This window comes from Sceloporus undulatus, chromosome 10, assembly GCF_019175285.1.
Source record: "Sceloporus undulatus isolate JIND9_A2432 ecotype Alabama chromosome 10, SceUnd_v1.1, whole genome shotgun sequence".
In the NCBI taxonomy this organism is placed as follows: domain Eukaryota; kingdom Metazoa; phylum Chordata; class Lepidosauria; order Squamata; family Phrynosomatidae; genus Sceloporus; species Sceloporus undulatus.
The window spans coordinates 12,839,878-12,867,134 of NC_056531.1; the positions used below are offsets into that span (position 1 = coordinate 12,839,878).

Genomic DNA, 27,257 nt, shown 5'->3' on the forward strand with positions numbered 1-27,257 from the left:
AGTAAATAATGCCATAAAGTTTAAAGAGTGTTGGAATGTGGTTCTACTCTATCTAGTGCTTCTGTGGTTGTGTGTGTCTGCCTACATCAGGCAAGGTAAATGGCAGCGGCCTCAAAAATCCTTCACTGAGCATGTGTTGAACCAAAGGAGAAAAGGGGAGAACAGGTAAGCCTACCTCACCAGCAGGTTAAGAAAAAATATAGTTTGGCCACCAAAAGGGAGGTTGAAAAGTGGAGCAGTGTAAAAGCGGTGTTAGAACCTATGGTAAATCAGATCATTGCTCTGTCTAGCTCAGTATTTCTATATGGACTGGCCATGGTTTTTAAGGGTGTCGGGTGGGATTCATTCATAATTAGGGTTGCCAGACTGAGAACTGGAGAGGGCTACTCTACATTTAATGGCTAAGTAGAAGAGGGGATTTCAGCAGGTGTTGCCATGCCATGCAGGAACTCACAATCCAAACAACATCCAGCCTCTGTTTGAAGACCTCCAAAGATGCAGACCACCGCTCTCCGAGGGAGTGTGTTCTCAGAGGGTTCTTTGTTGCTGTGTGTCTTCACGTTTCCAATTTTTGGCAACCCTAAGGTGCCCTCATAATGGGTTTTTCGTGGCAAGATTTGTTCAGATGAGGTTTGCCATTGCCTTCCCCTGAAGCTGACAGCATGTGATTTGCCCAAGGTTCTAGTGCCCCCCCCCAACTACAAATCCCTGAATTCCATAGGATGAATTACTTGGTTGTATGACAAGCAAAAAGATTCAGCACGGTGTAGTGGTGTGAGCATTAGACTATGACTCTGGAGACCAGGGTTTGATTCCCTGCTCGGTTATGGAAAGCCACTGGATGACCTTAGGCAAGTCACACACTCTCAGCCTGTGAGAACCCTGTGATAGGTTTGCCGCAATGACTCGAAAGCACATAATGATGCAACAAATTACAAGCAAAACCTGCTGAAATCCCAACTTGCATGCGGCCATTGAAGGTCCAGGACCCCTGTCCGGTTTTGAGTGTGGCAGCCCTCTTTGGGATGTCATGACAGGGCAGCACATGGTTACTGGAGGTACTATTCAGTTTCACCTTTGCTGGGAAGGGCTTGTGGGATTTGGTGGTTTTGCCTCTGGTGCCAAAGCAACAGCCAGCTGCAGAGACTTAGCATCCCTTGGGGAAGTGCAAGTAGCCATTTGCCACTCACCTCAGGCACCCAGAGGTTTGGAGTCAGTCTTGCAGGGATTGAAATAAAACAAGTAACCCTTCTGCTTTGCCGGGTTAAAGCTTAGGACAAAGATTTCTGTAGCCCAGCCAAAAAATGCCCGCTGTGTTAGGTAGCTCTATCTGCGGCCTGCCGCTCTCTGGCAGTTGGCAGTTGCTATGGGAACGAGAACCCAGTGCAAACAGTAGGCCCTGTTCCCGGAGCAGCTCAGTTTGCCTTTGGTGCCAGGCAGGTGAGTTTGGAAAGGACAGGGAAGGATACGTTCCCTGAAAGAAGAACGATGGGGGATTGAAGGATGCCCAGAGGAAAAGGCAGACCCAAGTAGAGCAAACATAAAGCAGCATTGAGAAAGATTGGGGCGGGGGGGGGGGGTTTGACAGGCACCATGCTCGTGCCAAGCAGTCATTTAGGAAGGGCTTTCACACGCTTTGCTTGTTCTTTTGCCTGGAAAGCTGTGGCCCCTCTTTGTAAATTGTATATTTCATCAAATCAGTCCGGCACAGTCTTAAAGGTGGTGCCAGCAGCAGCATTCAGGCCTCTGGATTGTGTTGGACTCCAACTTCCATTGCTCTCTGCCATCATCGGCTGTGCTGGCTGAAGGCGGTGGGAGCTGTAGTCCAATAGAGGAGAGCTGTCTGGAAAGGTCTGAGCCAAGGCCCGGAGGTTGGCAGCTCTGTAATATGTCTGAGCTGTGGCCCCTTCCTGCATGCTAGAAATGCTGTTTTGTATGTACTGGTCTTGAAACCTGATTTCTGAGTCACAGAGGTGATTTCGCGAGGAAGGATGGAGGAAGACAGCAGTAAACCAGAAACGCCTCAGGGGACGGAAGAGTCAGAACCAGGAGCAGAGATACAAAGAGAAGAGATGCCACTGGCTGAAAGTGCTCCTGCGAAGAGTGACTTGCCCAGCCAGGCAAGACAAGGTCTAGAGGAGGAGGCCCAGGATTCTGCAGGACCCATGGAAGCAACGCAACGGGGCAAACAGGCTTCGCAAGGGGTGAAAACCAGCATTTCTCCTGGTCCTCCAGAAACCTCTCAAGACACCACTGCCAGTGTAAGTAGTAAAGGGAGATATTTGTCACTGATGACTCAAGACACATTGTTGCCCTTGCTTTTGCTTAAGGACACTGTTGCTTCCCCTCCGTTCCAACATGCAGAGGTTGACCAGAATGACAGCTAAATCTTACTTGAATGACAGTGGTGGGACAGGAACCCAGACTCTCTCTTCCTTGGTGCCTGTGTTTCAATGGCCTACCAACATTTTTCTTTTGTTTCTAAGGCAAATGCAACTGAAATGTCCATAACAGAGGAAAAGGAGCCTGGGATCCCAGCACAAAAGGGCCAAGCACCCAAAGAGGACCTACAGGCAACTCACAAGCCTGGTGGTGTCAGGGATGATAAAGAAGAGGGAGACCAAACTGGATTGGAAAAAGGCCAGGACAGGAGCCAAACACCAGAAGCAGGGCCAAAGGCCGCCACTGCAGAAACCCATCGTCCCCAAAGTCAAGAGCAGGACAGAAGAAGCCCAAGCCAGCCGCCTCCTTTGCTGTCAGAAAGCACTGCTGGCCAAGATGGTCAAGGTAGTCCTGTCATGAAGGGAGGTAGTTCTGAGACGGGCCAAGAGGTAGGCCTTGTCCTCAGACCCCAAGAGCCACTTGGTGACAATGAGAGAGTCAGTCAAGAAACGGGCATCCAAACAGCCCAAGAAGAGCATGGGCCATCCCAAGCACAAACTCATCTCGCCAGTCTGACTCCAGCTGAGGAGGAAAAGTCTATAGTGTCTACCGCTGCCCCAGCCATGATGTTAGAGGATGAAACCAGACCACTCTCTGACCATCCGCTGGTAAGTCTTGTTTAAAGCTACAAAGTCGACCAATCAGACTTGCGGGAAGGAGTGGCATGATAGGCCAACTTTCCCCAACCTGGTGCCCTCCATATATGTTGAACCACAGCCTCCCTCATCGCATGGGAGTTGCATTCCCAGATTCGGGGAGACTGGCATTAGCAGTGGTACAACAGAATATGGCAATGAGACATTGTTAAAAAGATAATTATCCCTAGAACTTTGGGAGAGATACCCAAAGAAACTGATGAGCATATTCACAACAAAGAACAAATTACTGTGGTTGCATCTGCACTGCAGAATTAATGCAGTGTGACATGGCTTTAACTGCCATGACTCAATGCTCTGGGTGCTTTTGGGAATTCTAGTTTTGTGGGACACTTAGCCTTCTTTGTCAGACAGCTCTGGTGCCACAACAAGCTCCAAATCCCAGGATTCCATAGGATGGAGCCATGGCAGTTAAAGTGGTGTCTGCAGTGGCGGCAGCCTGTGTCATTACGATTAAAAGTATTGTAATTGATGCCTCAGGTTGTGGTGAACTCTAGAAGTGTAATAGGTGGCTTTAAAGGGGAAGAGGATAAATTAATGGAGACGTCATATTAATGGCTTCCAGTTATGATGACTATATGCTACCTTCAAATCAGAGGACACGAGTTCATGGGCAAGAATAACATGAGAGAAATAGTACATCCATGCCTTCACTGTGGGGCCCTGGGAGGTATTTGGTTGCCTGATACCATTTATTTGTGTATCATTTACTTTCATGACCTGTATTTCTTAGCTTAAGGGGACAGACATGGCTTTCTCCTTACAACAGCCTTGTAGGGTAGATCAGGCCAAGAAAGAGTGACTAGCAACACACATTTCATGAATGCAGCACTAGTTCTGAAGCCACTATAGGGGAGAGGTAGAAGGGTGTGATTTTGTACAAGCAATAAGGCAAAACAGGAATACAGGAGGCTCAGCCCAGAGAAACCATTATGTTATATTTAAATTAATTGGTTAGACGAGGAGAGGAGGGGGAGGTTGGCATTTTGCTTTGGCTGCAAAATCCAGTTTCCTGACAATGTTGGCTTTAATTTTTAGAATGTTGAGAAGCAGGTTTCTTGGTGTTATGACTATGAATATATACTTTAAGGGGTTTAAATATGAAACCTCAGAAGCAGGAAGGTGTGTCTGAATACAGTTTCTCTAGCTGTGCTGTATATACCACATCTCCAGGATTGGGAAGGAGGGAAGGTGAGGAACAATGTAACCCTACGCTTGTCTACATGGATGTAAGCCCCACTGATATCAATGAGGTGCTCTGTATCAAGCCTTGTAGAGAATCACAGCTTCAGTTATAAAGACAATTTCTGCACATTTTCTTGTGCTGAATAAAATATGACAGATTGCACTCTTGACTTACTTCTGAATAGCATTGTGTTCCTGGCAATATCTTTTCCCCCATTATGTTTTGGGCTACCCTGAGATGAAGGGTCCATTCATAGTACACAGTTATAGTGCTGTGATTCCACTTTAACTGCTATGGTTCCATCCTGTGGAATTCTGCAGTCTGCAGAGGGGTATTTGAAATTCTTAAGCAGAGAGGTCTAGTATCACCCCAAACTACAAACCCTAAGATTCTCTAGGGTGCAGCCACAGCAATTAAAGTGGAATTGTCGTGCTATAATTCTGGCATGTGAAAGGGCCCTTAGTCCCTTTCTTTCTCTTGTAGAGTCTTTCTTGGGTTTTTGGCTACAACAACAAACTCCCTGTTTTCAACTTGCTTGATGAAGACTTCAGAGTGATTCTGTATGTTTCTAGTCACACTGCTGTGATCCACGACGTCTTCAGGAATAAGCAGTATCCCCTCCAGGTAAGACTCAAATATTGTGTCAGCACCTCTTGCCTGACCCATAGAAATAGATCTTTTGTACACAAATCATGTATACAATAGTCCTAGGGGAACAGAAGGGAAAGTTTAACACTCCAAAGTTTAACACTCTAAAGTTAGAGTCGTCCAAACTATTGTATTCTCTATTACCATGTATAGATGTAAGAGCTGGACAGTGAAGAAGGTGGACAGAAAGTAAATCAACTTCTCTGAGGTGTGGTGCTAGAAAAGAGTGCTGAGGATACCTTGGATAGCCAGAAAGACAAACAAGTGGGTCCTAGAACAGATCAGGCTTGATCTGTCCATGGAAGCCAGGAGAATGAAACTGAGACTGTTGTACTTTGGACATATCATGAGAAGGCAGGACTCATTAGAAAAGATAATAGTGCTAGGAAAAGTGGAAGATAGCAGAAGGAGAGGCAGACCACACACCACATGGTTGGCCTTATTTTGCAGGAGCTAAGCAGAGCAGTGAAGGATAGGGGGTCTTGGAGGTGTCTCATACACAGCATCGCCATGAGTTGGGGTCAACAACAGATTTCCAGTTGACTTCAGATCCATCTCTCACCAGGGCCTGGGGATCTTCTTGTTTCTTCCCAGGGACACTCGAGTTGTATTTCTTGCATCTGTCTAAGTCAAGACAGGCGATGGATAGTAACTGCAGACCGTGGTCCGGACAGCTTGATTATTATTTGGGACGGCTATTCAGCGTAAGCATTGAAGCGGATGACTGTGCAGCCCAGGATGGGTTGATGGCTGGGTCTGGGTCTAACACATCCAGAGGGCACCAAGTTGGAAAAGGGCAGTCTGCAGTTTTTAAAGAGATAGCCATATTAGTCCATTTTGCCATAAAAAGTAGAAGGGGGGAAGGAAGAATCTGGTAGCATCCTTAAGACTAACTGATTGATTCTAGCATGAGTTTTCTTGGGTTCCAGTCCATTTGTTCAGATTCACTGATGGGATCACTGTTAAAGCCACCGGTATATTAGCAGTAACAAAGTCATGGGTTTGGGATCAGATCAGAATGGGATATGGAAAGATGGAAATTGTGACACTGTCTGTAAATCTCCAAAGAGTTGTGTAAGCTGATACAGGTCTCTCAAGTGTTAGTTTTGAGGTACTGCTTAGAAAATCAGTCCCTTTGAAATAAGACATTTTTTTTCTGAGAATTCTTTCCTTACCTGTGCACTTGGGAAGGCCTGTATATTTATGTTGTGTGCCATGAAAGCACAATCTCTGTTCATACCTCTGCTGATGGATTAGAATTTACAAATACCTCCCAGGTCAGCAGTTTCTGTTCCCATTCAACTAGCCTGTGGGTCATATTTGGGGGGGGGGGGTGCAAAATGAGAAGTGCTGGTTCTGGAAGCCTCCAGGAACAGTTGTTTTTCTCCAGAGCAAGAGAAGGCCCTTGTTTTAGTATGTGTGTGTATAGGGGGAACAAGCTGAGGACCACACTCCTTCCATAAATTTATTTCTGGCACGGAGTGGGATGACACTGGATGGATTTGCATCCATCCCCAAACCGGAAGTAAATTTCTGGTCACTTTTAAAAACGGAATGTGGCCTATTGTGGATCCCAAGGGCGGGAGGGCAAAATTGGCCAACAATCTCAGAAGATGCTCCAACCTGTAATGCTGATGGTTTATCACATGGAAAACCTCTACAGGCAGCCAGGGCTTTGCACTTTTAGGTCAAGCAACTTGGGATGATTCTGCAGTGTGGCTAATTCGGGATCCATAAATTCAGGGTCCCAAATTTCTTGGTCCTACAAGGACAGAAGTAGAGTTGGTTCAATTTCTGCAGCTTCATAGCTGAATATTAGTTGGGTGTCTTGTTATCCAGGGTCCCTGTGCACACAATATTTGATAGTCACCCAGAAGGCGGAGTCAGCGCTGTTGCAATTTCCCATGACTCCACATTACTGGCTACTGTCGGAGCTGGGGAAGAGCAGGTAAAGCAAACATGTGGCATGCTAAATATTCTGATAAACCTATGTTTCTCCAGTTTGGGAAGGAAGGGAGCCACTGTGGGACACTCTTGTGGGGAGACGTGTACAGTTGTGCATTACTTCTTGACAAATCTGATAAACATGCAAGGTCCAGGAGAGTTAACCCCAGCCTGCTGTTTGCCAGATGTTTTGGCCTATATCATCTGTCCTGCAGGACCTGAAGATTATGAGTTGTAACAATACAATTTGAGGGCGCTGAAGCTGGAGCCCTGTTAGTGACCTATGCAGGCATGAGTTGTGCTACACATGTGAGCTTTTTTGGACAATATATAATGGTTGTATCCAGCTGACAGTGGCAGTAGTGGAGTTGTGCATGTGGGGCCATCGCCCAAGTAAAGGCACCTCCAAATACACAGAGTAGGACAGGAGGGCACATTGCCTCTATGCATTGTCTTTTCAGTTACACAATGGGCTGTCATCCATGCCCTATGCTGAATACTACATTGGTATTCAGTGTAGGGAATGCATAGTGTAAGTCCAGTGGATATTTATGCTATGTTAAAGCAAGGTAGGGGCTTGGTCATTGTTGGGGAAAATTGAGTCAGGACACCCAAAAGTACTGTGGAGCCAGAATCTCCAAAAAGCTTCTGTGAAGATATGAGTTCCAAGCCAATGTCAGCTGACTGCTTTAAACTGTAGCTGCAGTGGCCGCGCATAGAACAAGTAGACCCAAGGAGGTGGGAGGAAGGTGGAGGACATGGAAATTCTAGTAAGCTTGGGTAGGTATGCCACTTCACTGCCTCAAACAATCCTTCTTGTTCTTGTTTTCCATCAGAAAATTAGCATTTGGAGCTGGACTTTAGGTGACACAGATCCTGACTGCAGTGTCAAAATCCTCCCCCAGTATGGTTTCCAGGTGAGAGATTCCAGCTGGTGGCATACAAGGGAAGATGTTCAGTATCACAGGCCAACCATGTGGGGACAGTGGAGATGCACTTATGATCAGGAGACATTGCGCTCTTGAGGTGCCCTTGCCACATTACCATTGGACATATGCTCTTTGCCCTGGGAACAGATGACAAAGGAATAGCTTCTGCCAGTTGGCTGCAGAAGCCAGCTGTACAATGCACCCATTGGATGGGGGCTTGTGATACCACTTGCTCACTTTTTCCCAGAACGATTTTTCAACTTTAAAAAAATCTGGTGGTTTTTTTTTAATGTAATGATCTCTTGAATAAATCAGTTCATAAGTGGCACAAAATTGTACTCCACACAACATCCAGAGGATTTCCTCAGTGTATCTTTACAGCAACCCTGTAAAGGAGGTTAGGCTGTGACATGTCCCCTGCCTGTTGTACCTCTTCTTAAATATTTTGGAATCCGGTCTAGGCTATAATCCTCTGCCCATGGGTTTAAATCCAATTTGCTAACAGAGTGAAAATCCCTGTTAGTATACTTGTGCTAGATTACACCTTTGTTCAAACAGTTGTGCAAAGAGATAGTACAAGTGGTTGCACAGCTGAGCAATGGAAACGGTACCTTTGCCACAAGGCTGCAGGCCTTGTGCTGACACCATGATAAACCTGGATCCAGTCCTTTTAGCCACAGTGATATGGAGCTTATGTCTGAGGACAGCTATACAGGATTGTATGGTTAAGAGATTAAAATCTATCGAAACTTCCAAATTCAAAACAGTGTTTTAAGTGTGTAACGCTAAAAGATGACAATCTTGCTGTTTTAATTCCCTGTGTTGTTCTTTCAGAATTACATTGCCTTTCATTCAAGAGACCATAATGAACTGGTCAGCAACAGTGAAATTCAAGTTATATTTTATATGCGGGTATGTTGGAGTGAAACTCTCTTGTCATACTTGAGTGTGTGGCTTTATCAAATAGGGATTTTTCTGCAAGGGAAGTGGGCACTGTGATCTGTTCCATAACTGTACCTCCAAGCACTGAACTGAGCAGGATTCTTGGACTCTTAAACTTTAAGAAAGGGAGATGGAAGCTTTCTGGGTAAAACGTTTCAAGTTTTGAGATTTCCTTTCCTTTGTGCTGGCAGCTAAATTGCTCCATTGGATCAGGTACCATGTAATGGGAAGGACCCTTCTGTGCCTAAGACTGAAAGCTTGGAAAAGTTACTTTCCTGCCTGCATCACACAGATTTCTGACTGAGGGATTCTGGGAGCTGTTGTCCAGAATTTTTCAGCTTTTTCAGAACTCTATCCTAGAATCTCCATAGGTCACAGTAACACAGTATTTCACAATCTGGTGCCCTGTCTATCTGTTGTACTACATTTCTCATCATCTGGGTGTTGTAGTCTGACACATGTCATTAGGAAAGGTTGCCTTAAGACCATGAGACTGGATTTGGAAATGTGTATGACATCCTGGTGTTGCCTTGCCCTGCCTGATCACCAGCAGAAACAAATAACTGATGCCAACCTGACTGTGAAAATCTTCAACTCACACCATGTGGTTTTTCTTTGTGCTAAAACATAAAATAGTTTCTGGTGCAAAAGCTTGTGTGTTCTTCCTAATTCATAACTTGATATTTTGACTACATGCTGATGCTCGGCCACACATGTCCCAGTTTCATTTGCGAAATGTTGGAGGGGATGCTTTAGGCAGAGTAAGGCGAGTGCCTCAAGGGGAGATGCAGGGGAAGCAGAAGTGACAGCTTTCCAGTGGATCCAAATGGATGCTTGATTCCTCTGTTGGAGGACAGAATTCTGTATGAGATACTATTTATCCTGGGGTTCTTAAACTTGCCTGTGGCCTCAGGCATTGGGGAGAACATGATCCCATTGACAGTGTTGCAGTAAAATTCAGCTGCCAGAGCAGTCAGCATATTACTGTGCGCTGTGCAGGGAGTGCTATTTTGTCCTTTGCCTCAGGCAGCAAAATATCTTGCGCTGGCCCTGGTTTTCTCATGCAGTGAGGGAATGCTTTCTGTCCTCTTTCTCTGTTTCTTCTTAGGAATCCAGCGTCTTGCACTATTTTGCTCCCATGCTGACAGAGAAAGTGAGTACAATTTACGGACTTGGAAAGATGGATAGCCTTTAATTATTTTAGATATATTTAAGATGCTGCAGCAAGCAAGCTTTTGGTCCTTGAGCAGAAACTGCTTTTGGTGGCCAGTTTGTCTTGCTACAGACCTGTGCTTGAGAGTAGACCTTAATACTTGAGAGTGTGCCTCTATCTATATATGATGGCCTGAGAGTTGATGTCTGAGGGACTGAGAGACAGAGATCTCAAAATCCCAACAGGTTCGTAGGGGGACTCTTCCAGATGGCCTGGGTTTGAGCTCCTTTTCCTTTTCCTTCTGCAGACGTTCGAAAAAACTGTGGGACTCTTTAGCCAGACGCTTTTCCATTTCAGCACTGACCGTGCCATCACTGCAACACTAGAAGGGAAAATAGCATTGTGGGGGCCTGTTTGCCTTCCTTCCCAAGATCCCGTTCCGAAACCCTACAGTATGAAAGCCATCAAGCTGATACATTTGCAGAAGGATGGCATCACGGTGCTGGCCACCACAGATAAGTGAGCAGCTCACCTTTCAGGTTTATGTGCCCCATCAGTATCGTGCCCTTTGCTGGCTTCAAGACGGGAAAGACTGTTTTAGCTCAATTCATCCTCACAACAGCCCTGGGCTGAGAAACGGTGATTGACCCAAATTCAGGGTGTGCAGCTTTGAACCCTGCTCCAAGCAATTTAAAGATTTGCCTGTTCATAGGATACACTGACAAATTAAAACCAAAGACAGAAATGTGTAAATGTATAACAAAGGCACATTTCCAAAGGGACATAACAAGTGGGGACAAAGCTGCTTTGTCTGTGTAATGAGTAAGCTGTCTAGTTACTATCCAAAGTTACTTTTCACAGGCATTTTAGAGGCATTTTGGCAGTCATTTTTCCAGTGTTGTGCCCTCCTTTTATCCACTCTAAAAAATGTTTGGTAAGTGACAGGAAAGTGCTCTTTCAGCGCTGTCATGACTAGCAACAGGTTATTTTTTCAAACACTGTGATGAGTAATGGGAATGAATTTTTAAAGTTCTGGTTAAGGTAACAAACAAAGAAAAAAATAGGCAAGAGAGGGAGCAGCCCATGAATCGGTATTTAGCCTGGCTGTAGAAATCAAGGGTCGCATGGTAAATCTGGAGAGGTGTTTCTCCATTTTTACCAGCAGAGGGCAAGCTGGGTATATTTAAAGAGAACTGGTCTTGATGGGTTGCATCCCACAAAAAGGCCAACTGAGCCATTGATTTTGCCACAGACCTCACAATCCTAAACCTCCAATTGTATTGGACTACCGTTCTTACAGTCTTTCACCATTGACCATGCAATCTGTGCCTTTGCGGAGTTGAAGTTCCACATTTCTGGAGAGCTTGAAGTACCTGACTTTAAAAGAAAAATTCACTAGCTTTCTGCCAGATCTTGGTCCTCTCCCTCCTTCTCTCTCTATATATACTCATTTTCCTTTTCAGGATGTTTGTAACTTGTGACAACAAAGGGCATGTGAAATTCTACGACGGAGACCTACAGCTTCTGTACTGGTACAGCAAATTGAAAATTGGGCCCATCCGGTCAATTTCCTTTTCCAAGAAAAAAGCATGTCCTGTGGATATCAGCAAGTTACCCATCTCTTGCACCTTAGCGGGGGAACCTTTTATTGTTAGGTGAGGGTCAAAAACCACCCTGGTGTCAATCGGGAATGTTACTATGCCTGCAATCATTTTTGAAATTCGGGAATGGTCTAGTCTTAGTTTTCCTGTATGGTGGAAAAAGTTAGTCTAGATCAGAGGTGGGATCACTGTTTAGGGGTTGGGGGATAATTTTTTACCGATACACACACAATTTTTCACCTCTCCACAGCACATCAAAATGCTTTCCTTTTTTATTAGAGTCCTCGTCAAAATGGTGACCGGAAGTGATGCTGTGTGACTTCCAGTTACCATTTTAAGAAGGTGACAAAATTGGAAGTACTTCAGTGAGTTCCAAGCAGGTTACAGGGGTGGGTAGGGTGGTTTTTTTGTCCATTGAGGGGGCTTCCTGCATGGTTTTCAGGTGGAAATAACTTGAAAATTGGACCAATTTTTAAAAATAAAACTGGGGGATGGGTAGGGGGCCCCTGAAACTGCAAATGTGAGGTCTGGGGGCTGCAAGGGAGCTGCACTTTCCTCATGCCTGGTACAGATAGTCTACAGGCCTCCTCCAACTGTATGATCCTATATTGTTTTCCCATGTCACAGGAATTTTATTATTTCCTCATCGAATTCAGTAGTGATTCATGTCAAGCCAGAGGGTCTAAAAGTCAGCAAATGCCTGGAGGAGCCCAAAGATGCTGTTCATGCCATTACGTGTCACCCAAGCAAACCTCTCATGGCCAAGGGGAGCTTTTGCGGTCTCCTGAAAGTGTGGAACTACAGTCTTAACAAATACCTGGTTAGCCGAATCTTTAAGGATAGTATCATCCGGACCCTCTGTTATAACCACGATGGTACTGATTTATACTCCGTTTTTGGTATTGGGAAGTTTGGGATAAAAGAGCCAGCATAGTGTAGTGGTTGGGCACTGGACTATGACTCTGGTGACCAGGGTTCAAATCCCCGCTTGGCCATGCAAACCCACTGGCTGACCTTAGGCAAGTTACACTCTCTCAGCCTCAAAGGGAGGCAAGGACAACCCCCCTCTGAGCACATTCTGCCAAGAAAACCCTATGATAGGTTTGCAACTTTGGTTTAATGTGTCTTTTAGGTTCACTGCTGGGAGCTGGCTTTGAAAATGGATATGTTTACCTCCTTGATGCTATATCTTTGGAGAATGACTATCAAAAACCTCTCCAATATTCAAAAGGGCCTCTGACCCACATGGCTTTCTCTCATAACTCTGAGTATTTTGCCACAGCGGTGAGTACGGCCCATAACCTGATGTTGCCTCTTGTGACCCATTTAGTTCCTCATGGCACAGGTCTTGAAGCTAGTTATTGAATGCATGTATAACCTCACCATTGAAAGATTTCTTTTAGATGTGTATACTCAGAACATGTTTGAGTTGATACATGTACTCTGAAAATGTACCCAGAAACATCTGAGAGACTGAGACTGGCCCAAGCTTACTCAGTCAGCATTAAGTCTAAGTTATGCATTTGGTCTTTGCTCTTCGAAAACCTAGTCCAACACTGTAATAGATACAACTCAGAATTGTAACTGGGACTTAAGGAATCACTATTCTGGCCCTTACAAAGTCATACATAAAACCAGGAAAAGTTATTATTAACATGCAGAGAAATCACCCAGAAGCAGATCTATTAAAATCATTAAGACCCATTAAGATCAGTCAAACAGCATACAGTACTATTTAAAAGCCCTGGCAGTCAGTTTCGAAAAGCCTGTTGGAACAGGAAAATTTTCCCTTGCAGGCCGCTCAAGCCTCCCTGGAGAGTGAGTTCCAAAGCCTAGGAACAGCCACCAAGAAAGCCCTCTCGCTTATTCCTATCAAATGTGCCTGGGAAGGTGGTGAGACCATGAGAAGGCCCTTCCCTGAAGATCTTAGAGCCTGGGAAGCTTGGACCTGAACCACATAGAATCTATTGTTGCTAAGTAACTGTTAAACCTTTTCTCTTTGTTTGATTTTTCAGGATGAAAATATTTCGGTGAACCTTTACACACAGTTTGTCAAAGATGGAATTAAATTCTGGGATCTCCTGGCAGCACTCCACTCCCACTACAAGCCAGTCTGTGCCCTTCTCTTTGGGTTGCAGTTAGACAGCGATGAACCTAGGCTCTTAAGTCTTGGGGAAGACAGATTCTTGGTATGTGCCGTAATCGGATGCAGTAATGGGTTATGCTTGGTGATGTGGAAGTCTCTGTTGGGGAAAATGTAAAATCTGCAGTCCAAGGAGTTGGGAATCATTTGCTTCTAGTTCTTTCATGTTTCCACCCCACAAAACGATAGGGGTATAAATGAATAAATAAAAACTGGATGTCAAAGCCAGGAGCTCAGAACCAGAAAAAGAAGATCCAAGGAGGGCTCTCTGATGCAAACTTCCATCTTAGCAGGATAGCCTGATAGTTTTTTCTGTTGAAGAGAATTAATGGTCATCCTGAGTAGGTGAAGATACCTGGGTGCCCCTTTTTATTCCCTATGGCAGGAATAGGCAGTCTGGTGCCGGTCAGGTTCTTTTTAAAAAATATATTTTCCATAATATTTTGGGTCTTCAAGTTGGGTCCTGTATTGGGGTGACGCAGGATGCCCCAAATCCTATACTTTAGAGCTTGCACCAACTGTGCTCCAACCAGATTGACCCCCATGCATTTGGTAAGCTACCTCACAACTCCTGGGGATCTGTCTGCTGTGGTCATGGCTGGCATGGTGCCACTCCTCTGGGTCTTGCTGGGCTGATGCTGAGCAGCAGCCTAAAATTCTCACGTTGCAATGATTGGCTTGGCATTGCAAAAATATGCATGGCTTTGGGGGTTTCTGTATGTTCTCCCATTCATTGAGCTGGTTCATGCGACTATCCGTGCTCATTACTCAGTGACAGCAAATTTCTGTAAAAATGTTCTAACCATCGTGTACAGAATGTCTGCATTTCCTCTAACACAATTTCTCCTCAAGGGAGTCTGTTTTACACCTTCAGGTACAGATGAACTAGCTGGGCATATTGATGTAGGAACTACTCCATTGCCAGCTCTCTCTTACTTTGTTTATAGGTGGAATATGACCTGGCAAACAGCACCAGAGATAATCTGGTCGTTCTCCGAAGGGATCGCATCGAGCAGAGTGCTATCCCCAAGTGTATCACCTGGTACCCGCCTCTCACAATGGAATATTTTTTGCTCACTGCCAATGATGAGTATAAAATGAAGATGTATAATGTGACCACGAAGTTGTGCAGGTGTCCTGTTTTATTTTTTCAGTCCACTTTATCTCTCTGTAAAGTGTCTGTATGGGGGTGTGTGTGAGAGAAAGGAGATCAACTAAGTTCCAGCATTTTAGCTCACCAATACTCTGTTCAACTACTGCTTTTTCCTTCCCCTAGGATCCCTTCATGGTCTGAATTGCCTCTCCCTTTCCTTTCCTCCTCCTTGTTGTTGTGTGCCTTCAAGTAATTTCCAGTTGGTGGTGACCCTAAGGCGAATTTAGGATTTTCTTGGCAAGGCAGACTAGAGGGGCTTTAATGTAGTTACATTTCGCACCCATAAAAGAGCCAGTGTGAAATGCAACTATATTATGTAGGCCTTGCCTGGAATCATCCCGAGAACTGGGTTAACAAATTAGTTGGAAGGAAAAGTTCTGCTTTACTTGGGGTTCATCTGCTCTGTTGAAATAATGCAGTTTGAAACCACCTTCACTGCTGTAGCTCCATCCTGTGGGATCCTGGGATCTGTAGTTTTGCAAGGTCTGTACCCTTCTCTGCCAAGGAGTACTGGTGTCTCACAAAACTACAAACCCCAGGATTCTGTACGATGAAGCCATGGCAGTTAAAGTGGTGTCAAAGCACATTAATTCTGCAGTGGAGATGCACCTTTGGAGTCGTCCCTGGACAAACCTGTTAAAAATGAGACACCCAAAAGTTGTTAGAATTGTTAATTTGTTTATTTTAGAAAGACTATCCTGGGACCAACATACGGTTCACCCCTTCAGAAGATTCTGGTCCTTCCAGTTAAAGAAGGTGATGATCCTCAGAAACGATATCTGGCCTACATTACAAAAGATAAGGCAAGTGACAGACTTATGGGCCACTTTGGTAACTTGGCACTTCTAGGCCCAGGGCAAGCTTTCCAATTCTTTGTTTGCCCCAGTCATCCTGAAAATGAGGAGGCTTTTGAAAGTGACCCTGAGCAGTGGGCGTTTAGGCCTATACCACGCTGATGAGATTTCAGCCTGACTTTCTTCCCAAAGCACATGTTGGGGGAATTCCTTATCGGCTGGTTTTCGTCTCATGCACCAGCAGAAAGTACCAGTATTTAGTTGTGTGCTAGGAGGCTGGTAGAGGGCCATGAGAAATGGCAACAGCACCTCTCTGGCTGGCTGTGGTAAGCCTCTGGGCTAAATCCATTACAGAGATCTTCCCCTGCCCTATTTCTGTGGACAGGAGTTTGGGAATTCTTTAGCATCTACCCCAAGGGGTGAGGAAAAACTGTAGCCTTGCAGAGAGGTTGCTGAGCTACAGTTGCAACCATCTCTGACCATTGGAGGCTGATGGGAACTGGGATACAACAACACTTGGAACATTGTGGGTTCCCACTTCAGGTGTAGATATTAGACTGTGGAAGTAGATTTACTGAGCCTTTGGGGAATGTTGTCAAGTTCTCTGTTCTGCTTCCTAGGTTGGCTTGCAGGTTTTGCCTGTTGATGGGAACCCACACAAATCTTCAGCTTTCATTTGCCACCCTGCAGGCGTCTGCAATCTTGCCTGCTCCTATGATGGGCGCCATCTCTTCACGGCAGGGGGCAGTGACTCAACTGTGATGAAATGGGACATTAATTTAAGGTAAGATATAGCTATGATGTCTCTTTCCGTTCCAGGTTTGTCAATTAAACTCTTGGGCATATTGACAGCGTCCCAAACTGCCTTTCAGAAAGCCATCTCAGTGGCCTCAGATAAAGGGACAGGTTGCTTCATAAACTCAAGATGCTGAGATCAAGTCTTGTTTGGAGTGAGGAGAGATTCTGTTTCATTTGGTGGAGCCAGTTTCCAAATGTCTAGCTTCTTCAGCCACCTGCTGAGACCCTGAGCTGCCTCTCCAGGAAAAGAGAGACTGGACCTTAAGGAACCAGTTTTTTTAAAGGATGGGAGGTATAGCTGTGGGACAGAGCAGTTATTTACAATTTTCATCCACAGCGCTCTAGTGGCTCAATAGACTACAAATCCCAGTCAATGTGGAATCATAGCCTTACAGTTGTGCAGTGTGAAAAGATCTCTCATCTGGACTAGAGAGAGTTTTTGCTTCAGGTTCTTCTTATGTTCTTAGATGGAAGCTGGCATGGTATAAGCCATCTTTATATGAGCCACCATGTCTGGAATTTCTCTTGAGTGATGTAAATAACCTCAAAACCTTTCCAGTTTTGTCTTTTTCTCCACATTCTTACTGCTGGTGGGAACACTCTGTGACTTGGTTAGGTCCTATCCTTGCAAGCTGGTTAAACTATTAAGGTTGATGGAGGCATTGCTGCTGGGGCTAGCCACCTGATACTCACTTTGTGTACCTGGCGCAGAGTAGAAATGGAGAAGTCAACATCTCCTGCATGTCACTTATTATAAGATTGAAATGGCATGATGGTGTGTCATATTGGGTTCCTGCACAATACATGTTCCAGTATTTCAGGAACAGCTGATGTATGTATTATCACTTTCAGCCCTTGGAAGGGGTTGAAGAAAGTTGCAACATTTCCTAGATGACGATAAGGAATGTTTGCTTGCTTGTTTAGGCCTCCGGGCAAGAGGTAAGGGAAAACATTGAAGCAATGACATTGGGAATGGGTGGGAAGGGACATGTCCTATTCCTTTGTTTTCTTGGCGGGTCTGGCTGTGGCAGTTCAGGGTGAAAATGCCCTCTGGAACCTCTCTGGCTATCGCATTTGGGGAGGGGGTTTCAGGACATTCAAATGACTAACATCTCAGCAAGAGGATGCAATGGGATCATAGCATGATTTTTTGGGTTTTGTCCTAATAATTCTTTTTCTCATCCCTGCTCATGTCCCGTCATCAATGTGGCTTCATCAGTTGGAGGTCCGGCCTGAGCAAGACTCAGAGGAAAGCAGCAGAATATAAATGATCCTGTTTTATAATTGCTGGCTGGGATCCAGGGAGCATTGAATGCCTCTGTAATTTGTTTATGGAGGAAAGCACTTTGCAAGCTAATTAGAAGCATTGCTGCTGCCTCTGGCATCTTCCATGTCTCCACAATATTTAATGTCCAAATATAACTTAATTATATCCCAAAAGCATGGATCACACCAAGGCGTGGTCCCATTCAGGACGCAGGTGCAGAGGCCCTAAAGCTTTGCGCGCCATAAGGTTGGAGTAAGAAGGAATGTGGGAAGCCACTGAGGTAGCCACCCTTGCCTCTTTTCACACTTAGGGGAGCGTTCCCAGTACAAATGTGAGCTGGTTCTTTGTCCATGAGCTTTCCAAGGCAGGCTGGGGAATTAAAGTTTTGCACCAGGGCTTAGAATCCCCTCGCCCCAATGGAACCACTTTTCTCAGGATGGTTGATCTAGGAATCCACGATAATTAGTTAGGCTTGAATCTGTTTTAAATTCTTAATTCTTGGACACAAGCAGAACGGCATAAAACACTGCTGAGCTCAGTTCATGCTTAAACAGGTTTAGAGGCTGAAGGATTTAATTAACTTCATTCAAATTAAGTTGATCTGAGGGAATTGATGAGCCTCATTATTTCAGTGTGGGTTTAAAAATCTTGGAGTGTGTGTGTGTCCTAAAGTGGGGGAGGTAGGTTCTTTTATATTGGTTATAGCTATGTGTCTTCAAGTAGACTCTGACTTCTGCTGGCCTTCTCCTAGGGTTTTCTTGGCAAGATTTATCTGAGGTTTGCTATTGTCTTCCCATCTGACTGAGGGATTCAAACCTACTCTCCAGGAGTCCTAGTCCAAGATGTAGACTTCCCCCTTCAAGTTGACTTTGTCATATGAGTTTTCTTGATAAGATTTATTCCGAGACGGTCTGCCATTGCCTTCTTCTGAGGCTTAGAGAGCATGACTTGCCCAGGGTTACCTAGTGGGTTTCCATGGCTGAGTTGGGGATTTCAACCCTGGTCTCCCAGATTTCCAGTTCAACACTCAAACCGCTGCTATTCTTTAGGGATCCCTTAAAGCAGGTACCTACGTCCCCTTCTGCTACCTGTCCTGACCAACATTTTGGAGCACCATGCACAAAATGGAGGGAGAGCCCGCTACTCATTAGAGAGTCCATGTAGTTCCTGGGACAGAAGATCTGCAAAGATCAAAAGAAGGATGAAGGCTTGAGAGCTTCCCAGATAAGGTTTGCCTATTCCTCCAGTTCTCTGCAAATACAGCAACAAACTCTAACCTGGTGAGTCCCTCCAGCTTCTTACCGAGGGGCTCAGTAATCATCTCTGGACTGATTGACTGACTGACTGACTGACTGATGTCCTGCCTTTCTTTCAAAATGGGACCCAAATGCCATCTGCATTGTTCTCCTTACTCAAACGCTATCTGCATTGTTCTTCCCTAGCGCTCTGGAAGCAGCTGTCTTACTGGGTGGGGAAGATTTAATCCCATACTACAACTTCCTGGAAAATGGCAGAGAAGGCATGTTTTTCAAGGTAATTTAAAGTCTGGATTGTTCGTGTATGTACAGGATTTATACTCCACTTTTCAGCATGAATACTCGCAAGGCAGCTTGCAACAAGCTGACAAAAGCAGTAAAAGGTCCATTGCCCCAAAGTTACCATAAAGCCACACAGATTTTTACAAACGGTGGAGAAAATGCCAGTTTACAAATTGTGCAAAGGATCATAAAGATGATCTTGAAAACAAGAGAACAGGACATATTTCACCAGATTCCACACACACACCCAGCTAACAGAGACGGCACAGAACCAGTGTATATCAAAGAAACTGTTTGGGCACCATGACAAGGAAGGCTCTTATTGTTATGTTTAGTTTTTGTGTATTTTATGTCCTTTCAGGAACTAGAAGACTATTTTTATTATGCTCAGTTGTGCCACCAAGGTATCAACACAATGGTGCCTAGAAAGGTGTCTACACACATCCCACTGGAACAAATTCCTTTTGTCATGCGAGCAATGGGCTTTTACCCAACCGAGGACCAGGTCAGTATTTCACAAACCATAACAGTTTAAGTATAGCTGTTTCCCCCACCTTATATTACCTATATACATCTGAAAATAGATCACAAGGAAGATGTTGAGTAGCAGGAGTATAGAATGTGTTCCTGATCCAGATTAAACCCTATGCTCCAAATCCCAACTATTTGTTACCAACAATATTGTTAACAATATACCAAAAGGATGGAGGAGAGATTTTCAAGTTGATTTTCAGAACCCCAACCCAAACTGGGAATATCTTTTACCCCAGGGCCCTGCAGTTCCTATTTCTTTAAATGAAATCTGAAGTTGTAGTTTCATAGGTATGTAGAAATCTGCCTCCTTACTCTTGTTGTTGGGTACCATCAAGTTGTTTCCAACGTATGGTGACCGTAAGGTGAACCTGACACAGGGTTTCTTGGCAAGATTTGTTCAGAGTGGGTTTGCCTTTAGAATCAAAGAATCATAGTTGGAAGAGATCCCCAAGGGCCACCCAATCCAACACTCTGCCATATAGGAAGACACCATCAAAGCACCCTTGACAGATGGCATTCCAGCCTCTGTTTAAAAAACCCCAAAGGAGGAGACTCCACCACTCTCTGAGGGAGCATCTTCCACTACTGAACAGCTCTTACTGTCAGGAAATGTTGCTTAATGTTGAGGTGGAATCTCTTTTCCTATAGTTTGAATCCATTGCTCTGGGTCCTATTCTCTGGAGCATCAGAAAACAAGTTTGCTCCATCCTCATTGTGACATCCTTTCACTTATTTAAACAGGGCTTTCATCTCATCTCTTAACTTTCTCTTCTCCAGGCTGGATATACCAGCTCCCTAAGTTGCTCCTAATATGGGCATAGGTTCCAGACTTTTCACTACTTTGGTCACCTTCCCTTGGCCTTCCTCTGAGGCTGAGTGAATGTGACAACCAAGGTTTCCATGGCTGAGCAAGGATTTGAACTGTGGTCTCCCAGAATCCTATGCCAATTCCCAAACTAGTACACCACAATGGATTTAACTCCTTATTCTACCGTCCTTATATATTATCACTAAGCTATGGCCTCTTATGGGTAAACTGACAGAGACCAAAGTCTACAAAAGCTCATGCTGCCCATTTCTTTCAGTTAGTCTCAAAGGTGCTACAAGATCTCTCCATGTACTGATTCTACAGACTAATACGGCTCTTATCTTTGAATTCTACAACAAAGATGGTATTAGGGAAGAGAGAGAGAGAAGCAGGGGCACATTCAAAAACAGGGTGCAAGATGTCTAGATGCCTTCAAACAGAATCAGCCTTGTTTTCAGTACTGCAGCAAGCTATAGAGACGGCCCAGCTCCTCTGGCTGTATGTGAGTGTGTTTTAGACAGAAGGTGCTTGTTTTTGTGCAGGGAAGAAAGCTCTTCAAGGGTGACCGAACATGTAGCCCAGTTCCCTGAGCACTGTAGTGCAGCAGGGTGGATTCATGGCCTAGTTCCCTCCATTGAGCAGAAAAGGGCAGACACAATGAGAACAGGGCTGAAGCTGTTCCACTTTTGATGAAACAGCTGGAAGACATGGAAAGACCACTGCCTTCCCCCCTTCTCTCACATACTGAAAAGTCCTCTTCCTATCTGTTGTAACTCTGGGGGGGGGGGAATCCAGTGGGGTGGGGAACACAAGTATTCCTGGTTTTGTGTCTGGCACAGTGAACAGCTATGCTCCTCAGAGAGGTCTTGCACACCTCTCTGATTGTGTTTCCCTCATTCGCTGGCATATAAATACTCCAGAACTCCCTATTTTATAGTGGCCAGTTCTGGTTTCTTTAGTATCTGGTCAACCGTTGTCCCTTTTTTTAAACTTTGGGAGAGGCTTGGGGTGCTCCTTTAGAACTGGGGCTAACCCAAGCTTTCTTGCTGCTTGAGGCAAGAAGTGAAGCATTGCCCACACATTATACAGCAGCAGTGACCTCTGCCCATGCCATCACTTCTCATTCCCATAAGTTGGTGATGGCAACGCACAGGCAACTAGCTGCTTCAAGGGGTCCTGTGATGGGTTGCTTCCCTGCCTCCCACCCTTGAGGAAGAACAGGATCTCAAGCTTCTGCAACCCTGCCCCTACTCTCCAAATCCAGCCACAGGGGCAGATGTTGTGGAGGGCTTGTTTTATCTGTGTCCCAGAGATCTTCTCTCCCTCAGAGGGTACAGAATCTCACTCGCACATGCACCAAGCTCAGGCGCACAAAGGGTGAAAACAGGAGTCTTGTAGAAACACTTTATTCTAAGTAAGCAAGGGCCACAGGAGCAAAATGGAACTACAACCGTTGAATGCTGAGTCAACACGTAGGTCAATTCAATTGATTCAATGATTCTACTTTAATAATAATAATAATAATAATATTTATTTATTTATTTATACCTCGCCTCTCCATTAAGATCAAGGCAGCTAACAACATTAAAACATCAAAATACAATATCCCCAAAACCCACCCACCCACCATAACCAATAAATCATAACTGTAAACAATAACAATAAAATGATACTGTTAAAATTATTAAAACAGGACCAATAGGATTTAAGCTGATATCTTATCCATGAAAGCATCTTCCTTCGGGCACAACATAGAAAATTTCAACTTACTAAGCAATCTTAAATCATACTCAGCCAAGGATAAAGAAAATTGCCTCTGCTGCTCTGCGCACTATTTTCCACTTCACTCTCTCACAGTGCCTTGGCTTTCCAAGGATCTCTTATTTCCAGCCCTTCTTGAAATAACACTTATGTAAAAGGCTGGAAGAAGCATGGCTACCTAGTCTTCTCCAGCTGTCTGTTTTTGGCTGCTCTGGCGGATGGTGGGGATGTCAACTCTAGCTTCTTTGTTATCATTAAAATAGTGAGTTCTGAAGCCACATGGACCCTCCTGGGCTAAAGTGGGGACTGATGCATTTGCCAGCCCTAGTGCTCTGCCACCTGAGATGGCCTCCTCATTGAGCTCTATGGTAAAGCCAGCCCTGTTTTTACTATGTTGGTAGTGTGTGAATTGCTAGAGTTACCATTCATCAACATTCAGTTCCCTCTGCTGAAGTTCTAAAGCTTAAACCTGAAGGGACTGGGTGCATCTTTTCTGTAGTGAATACTAAGGCTATGCCCACGCTAGAGTTGTTTAGTGCTGCTGAAGTGCTGTTTTTCCACAGTGAACTAGGAACAACATTAAAACGGGTATTTTGACCATGGCGTCTTCTCATGCATGTACTGCAAAGCCAGGCTTTAACATTATGCCCAAAACAGGACATACAGGCAAGCCGGTTTGCCTGAAGTATGTTTTCTCGAGCTCTCCCTGGTAAAGTGTGGTTTGTCAGATAGTTTTGGTTTACACAACATGCCCAACTGTGTTTTGGTTGGCAGTAAATCTGAGCCATTGCACTGGCCACATTGTGATGTCACATTCTTGATTTTCCCCAGGAATATGCTTTGTGCGCATGTGGTTTTAATCTGTTTTGCAGGGATTGCCCAAACGCCTGTATCTGTATCTGGGCATTATGGCACTAGTGTTTTTAGAAACCAGGACATTCGTAATTAAGCCAAAAGTGTAAGATTTACACTGTAAGGAAAGCATGGGAATTGGGTGGCCCATTAGATGTTGTTGGACTGCAATTCCCATCAGCTCTAGCCACTGCATCCAGTAGCAATGAATGCTGGGAGTTGCAAAATGTGTCCTTTCTGTGCCCATTACATTTCCATAGAATATAGACAGGACAGAACTGCCAAATAATTCCATTGGTGTCCATCAATTCTGCTTATGCTCATGCTTTTTAAATTTCTTTTAGATTGAAAACATGTTAAATGAAGTCAAATTCAGTGAATTCCTGGAGACTGGGAAGCAAATGACTCACATCGATTTGCGGGGCTTTATCAAACTCTACATAAATCATCGGCCTGCTTTTGGTCTGTCAGCAAAAGAAATACAACAGGCCTTCCAAGTGCTGGGCTATGAGAATGAGGACCGTGAGCTGGCCATTAACAGGAATGACCTACTGTTGCTGCTTCAACACCGAGGTGGGCAATGTTGGCCTAAAACCAGTCTGATGACCAGGGTGCGGCAGCAAAACTCTAACTGATAGTCTTTCCCCTTTACTTAATACAGGAGAGCATTTCACAGAAGAGGAGCTGGCAGAATGCCTCACCACTTTGCTGGGTGTCAATCCAGAGGGGGGTCGTGCAGAAGTAGGCACCTACGATCCCACAGGTACACAACTGCAACACTTTGGGCAAAAACAAGTCAACTGAAGTGGGCTGTCAGGTTTGTTCTTTGTAGTCCAGATGGTCCAATTCTACAAATTTGTAAAGCGGAGTTAGTTCTGACCAATAGGCCTTGGCACCTGGCTAGTGCATTGCCAACTTTCCCTCCTCTTTTATCCTTGCTTGATCCACCAAAGGGCATTTTATGGTCCGATCCAAACTGTGGGTACTCAAAAATTAGTTCTGCGGATATTCAATTAGCCTCATTTGTCATAACTTATCTTTAGCATTGCATTGCAGGATTAGAAAGCCACTTAGTTCTGTTTGTAACATGGCTATACTGCCGTTGGTGTGAACAAAATGCAATTTAGAGAATTCACAGACCATTCTGCATTGCTTGAGCAAGCGAGTCCAGCTGATGCACCAACGTCCCCAGAACGGTCGGTCAATCTTCCCTCATGGAAAGTCCTCCTTCCATTAGACGCAAAGGAAAAGGCAATACCGGTCTGCCAAACAATGTTACCAAGATTTTTTTTAAAACAAAAAATGCACTCTGCTCGGATTTTTTCTTCTTCCAGACAAGACAAAACCCTAATGTGTGTGTGTGGCTTTGCAGACATTCCTTTCCACACATCGTTGCTTCAATGCTATATGAAATCCGTACAACAGTAACTTTGATCTTTTCCCCTCCAACGTTCTCCAGGTGCAGATGTCTTTATTGAGGAAGGCATTCCGGAGGAAATTACAGCCGAGCATTTCATCATGGACATTCTTGGCTTACCGGTTCCAGAGCCCACATTGAGAGAGGCAGAAACTCCAAATGAACCCACGAGCTGCGATCTGGTGTTGAAATCTTGATGGCTTTGTGGGATTCCCCATCCTTTTTCTTAACGGTTATGTGTTATCGCTAAGTTCCTTTAGCAACAATATCTATTTTTTTAAAAATACAAAACATTTTATGTCATTTTTGAAATTTGCAATGATCCTGAAACCTTGCCCCGTTAAAAGAGCCTCATGCTGTTTTAAACCCTGAGAAATAAGTCTCAAGTTGGTTTAAAAAAAAAGGTCCTAGGACTGACCTCATTGGTCATTCCATATCGCTTCCCACCCATTTGGAAATTGGGTGGCCCTTTAGATGTTGTTGGACTGCAGTTCCCATCAGCTCTAGCCATTGCACCCAGTAGCAGTGAATACTGGGAGTTGCAAACTGTGTCCTTTCTGTGCCCATTACATTTCCATAAAATACAGACAGAACAGAACTGCCAAATAACTCCACTGGTGTCCATCAATTCTGCTTATGGTCAGGCTTTTTTATTTCTTGAGACTGAAGACATGCTAAATGAAGTCAAATTAATAATAATAATAAAAAAAAACAATACAATTTATTTTTATCCCGCCCCTCTGCGCAACGCAACCGGGGCGGCTTACGGCATTAAAATATACACCCCTTACCCCCAATCTCTCCCCCCCCCTTTAAAATACAATTAAACTATTTGCCATATAAAATTCAGTGAATTCCTGGAGACTGGGAAGCCAGGGACCCACATTGATTTGCGGGGCTTTATGAAATGCTGCATAAATCCTCAGCCTGCTTTGTTATCGCCCCATTGCTCATTCTGTATCATCCCAGACTCATACAAGAGATAGTCTGCAAATGGTCAGATCTCAGTGAGGGAGATAATCAGACCTTCTCAGAGCAGGGCCCTGGGTCCTTAAGCCTATTAGACAGTTCAAATCCAGAGGAAGGCCTAGGTTCTTCTTCAAGCCAGTTGCAGTGTTTCTGGCATGCATGGTTTCATGAAGCAACTGGACACTGTCTGTCCACAGGAAAGGGATAGGTTGCCCATTAAATCCACATTCTGGTCATGCGATTAATCAAATGTGCCAACTAGAAATGGAGCATCAGTCCACAACATACAATAGCACTGTATTGTCTTGCAACACAATAAACAAAAGTAGCCTTATTCCACATTTGTGTGGAACTCCCTCGATAGTTTCCGTTATCCGTAAACACCAACGGGGCTCTCCCACAATCCTCTTGGACTTAACTCTTGTGAGTTTTCTAGCGCATGTAAATCCATGGGGTGACCTTGGGCAAGTCGCACTCTCTCGTCCTCAGAGGATGGCCATGGCAAACCCCTGCTGAAGAAACTTGCCAAGAAAGCCCCACGATCGGTTCGATGTAGGGCGGCCATGAATGGGGAACAGCTTGAAGGCCCGCAGCAGCAACGTTTGAGTAAGAACCACTGAGTGGGCGGGATGGGCACTGACCCTCTTCTAGCAGGGCCATCCCAGTATGGCTCATGCCAACCCAAAAGCGTTCCCTTCCTCAACTTGAACCACTGAATGAAGGCCCGAGAGATAGATTCCTAGAGAGACCACTACGCTTGGCCTTTGTAGCTCCTCCAGCACCGTTCTATGCTCAATGTCTGGCAGAGGTTGCTCTTGCGCTGGAGGACCTAGAGATTCCAAGAGAGGTGTTCTCTCAGGTCAAAACTGGTTTTTATAGGTGTGGTTTTTCCACATATGGGCCCCTAAAGCCAGCGACTGTGGAGGGACGTGAGTTTGTTCTCGTGCAGTGAAACGGTGGAGTTCACAGCCACAAAGTGTCGCAAGGGCTGCCAGTGCGGACAGCTTTCCAAGTGGATTCACTCCATGAAGGTTAGACTCACCAGGGGCAACTGGGCAGGATGGCTCCGTGCCCACGAAAGCAACACTTGGGTCTCAGCCTGGCGTAGCGGTTGGAGCGTTGGGCTAGGATTCTGGAGACCAGGGTTCGAATCCCGCCTGGGCCGTGGAAACCCACTGGGGGGATCTTGGCCAAGTCACACAGTCTCAGCCTCAGAGGAAGGCAAGGGAAGAAAGAAACCTGCCAGGAAAACCACATGATAGGCTCGCCTTAGGGTTGCCCTAAGTCGGTGCTACCAGTTCTCTCTCCAGAACCTTGTTTTCTGCTGCTCCAGAGACTAAGACACGAAGTAATTGATTCCAACTAGAGGAAAAGAGATCCCCCTTAAACATGGGGAGGAACCTCCTGCCAGTAAGAGCTGTTCAGTGAAGGAAGATGATGCCTCAAAGAGTGATGGAGTCTCCTGCTTTGGAGCCAGGTCTTTCAACAGAGGCTGGGTGGCCATGTCAGGGGTGCTTTGATGGAGAGTTCCTGCATGACAGAAGAAAGGCCTTGGATTGGATGGCTCCTTGGGGTCCCTTCCAGCCTCTGCTTCTTAGGTGATGCTCCTCTTGTCTGGTGAGCCCGAGGCTGGCCATTGTGGGGAGGCGATGAGGCAAGCCTTTGGCCTCAGTCAGCGTTAGGGCTTCTTAGGAAAGGAGGTTTTTGGGGGCGGGGAAGGGG

At 45.1% G+C, this 27,257-nt stretch overlaps 1 protein-coding gene across 3 annotated transcripts; it reads left to right on the forward strand.

Annotated features, from left to right (window-relative positions):
* Window positions 1-605: 605 nt before the first annotated feature.
* CFAP251 (cilia and flagella associated protein 251) lies at window positions 606-25,874 on the forward strand. Of its 3 annotated transcripts, XM_042441391.1 has the most exons (21): window positions 606-2,261; window positions 2,487-3,050; window positions 4,768-4,908; window positions 5,527-5,636; window positions 6,772-6,880; window positions 7,713-7,793; window positions 8,640-8,717; window positions 9,856-9,900; window positions 10,208-10,419; window positions 11,364-11,555; window positions 12,129-12,376; window positions 12,634-12,785; window positions 13,517-13,690; window positions 14,592-14,776; window positions 15,486-15,600; window positions 16,212-16,375; window positions 19,099-19,189; window positions 19,556-19,699; window positions 23,494-23,722; window positions 23,811-23,912; window positions 24,609-25,874. In XM_042441391.1, the coding sequence occupies exons 1-21, from the start codon at window positions 1,992-1,994 to the stop codon at window positions 24,761-24,763; spliced, it is 3,561 nt and encodes a 1,186-aa protein (XP_042297325.1). In that variant the 5' UTR covers window positions 606-1,991; the 3' UTR covers window positions 24,764-25,874. The 3 variants fall into 3 exon arrangements, 1 of the variants encoding a protein (XP_042297325.1); XR_006100860.1 differs by lacking the exons at window positions 19,556-19,699; window positions 23,494-23,722; window positions 23,811-23,912; window positions 24,609-25,874 and adding an exon at window positions 18,706-18,885 and having other exon boundaries at window positions 19,099-19,188; XR_006100859.1 differs by lacking the exons at window positions 19,556-19,699; window positions 23,494-23,722; window positions 23,811-23,912; window positions 24,609-25,874 and adding an exon at window positions 18,706-18,936 and having other exon boundaries at window positions 19,099-19,187.
* The last annotated feature ends 1,383 nt before the right edge of the window (window positions 25,875-27,257 follow it).

Coding starts and splice junctions, on each gene's coding strand:
- CFAP251 (XM_042441391.1), top strand. CDS start 1,992: ATGGAGGAAGACAGCAGTAAACCAGAAACGCCTCAGGGGACGGAAGAG. Junction 10,420..11,363: donor GTGCTGGCCACCACAGATAA/GTGAGCAGCTCA, acceptor TTTCCTTTTCAG/GATGTTTGTAACTTGTGACA. Junction 13,691..14,591: donor TTGGGGAAGACAGATTCTTG/GTATGTGCCGTA, acceptor CTTTGTTTATAG/GTGGAATATGACCTGGCAAA.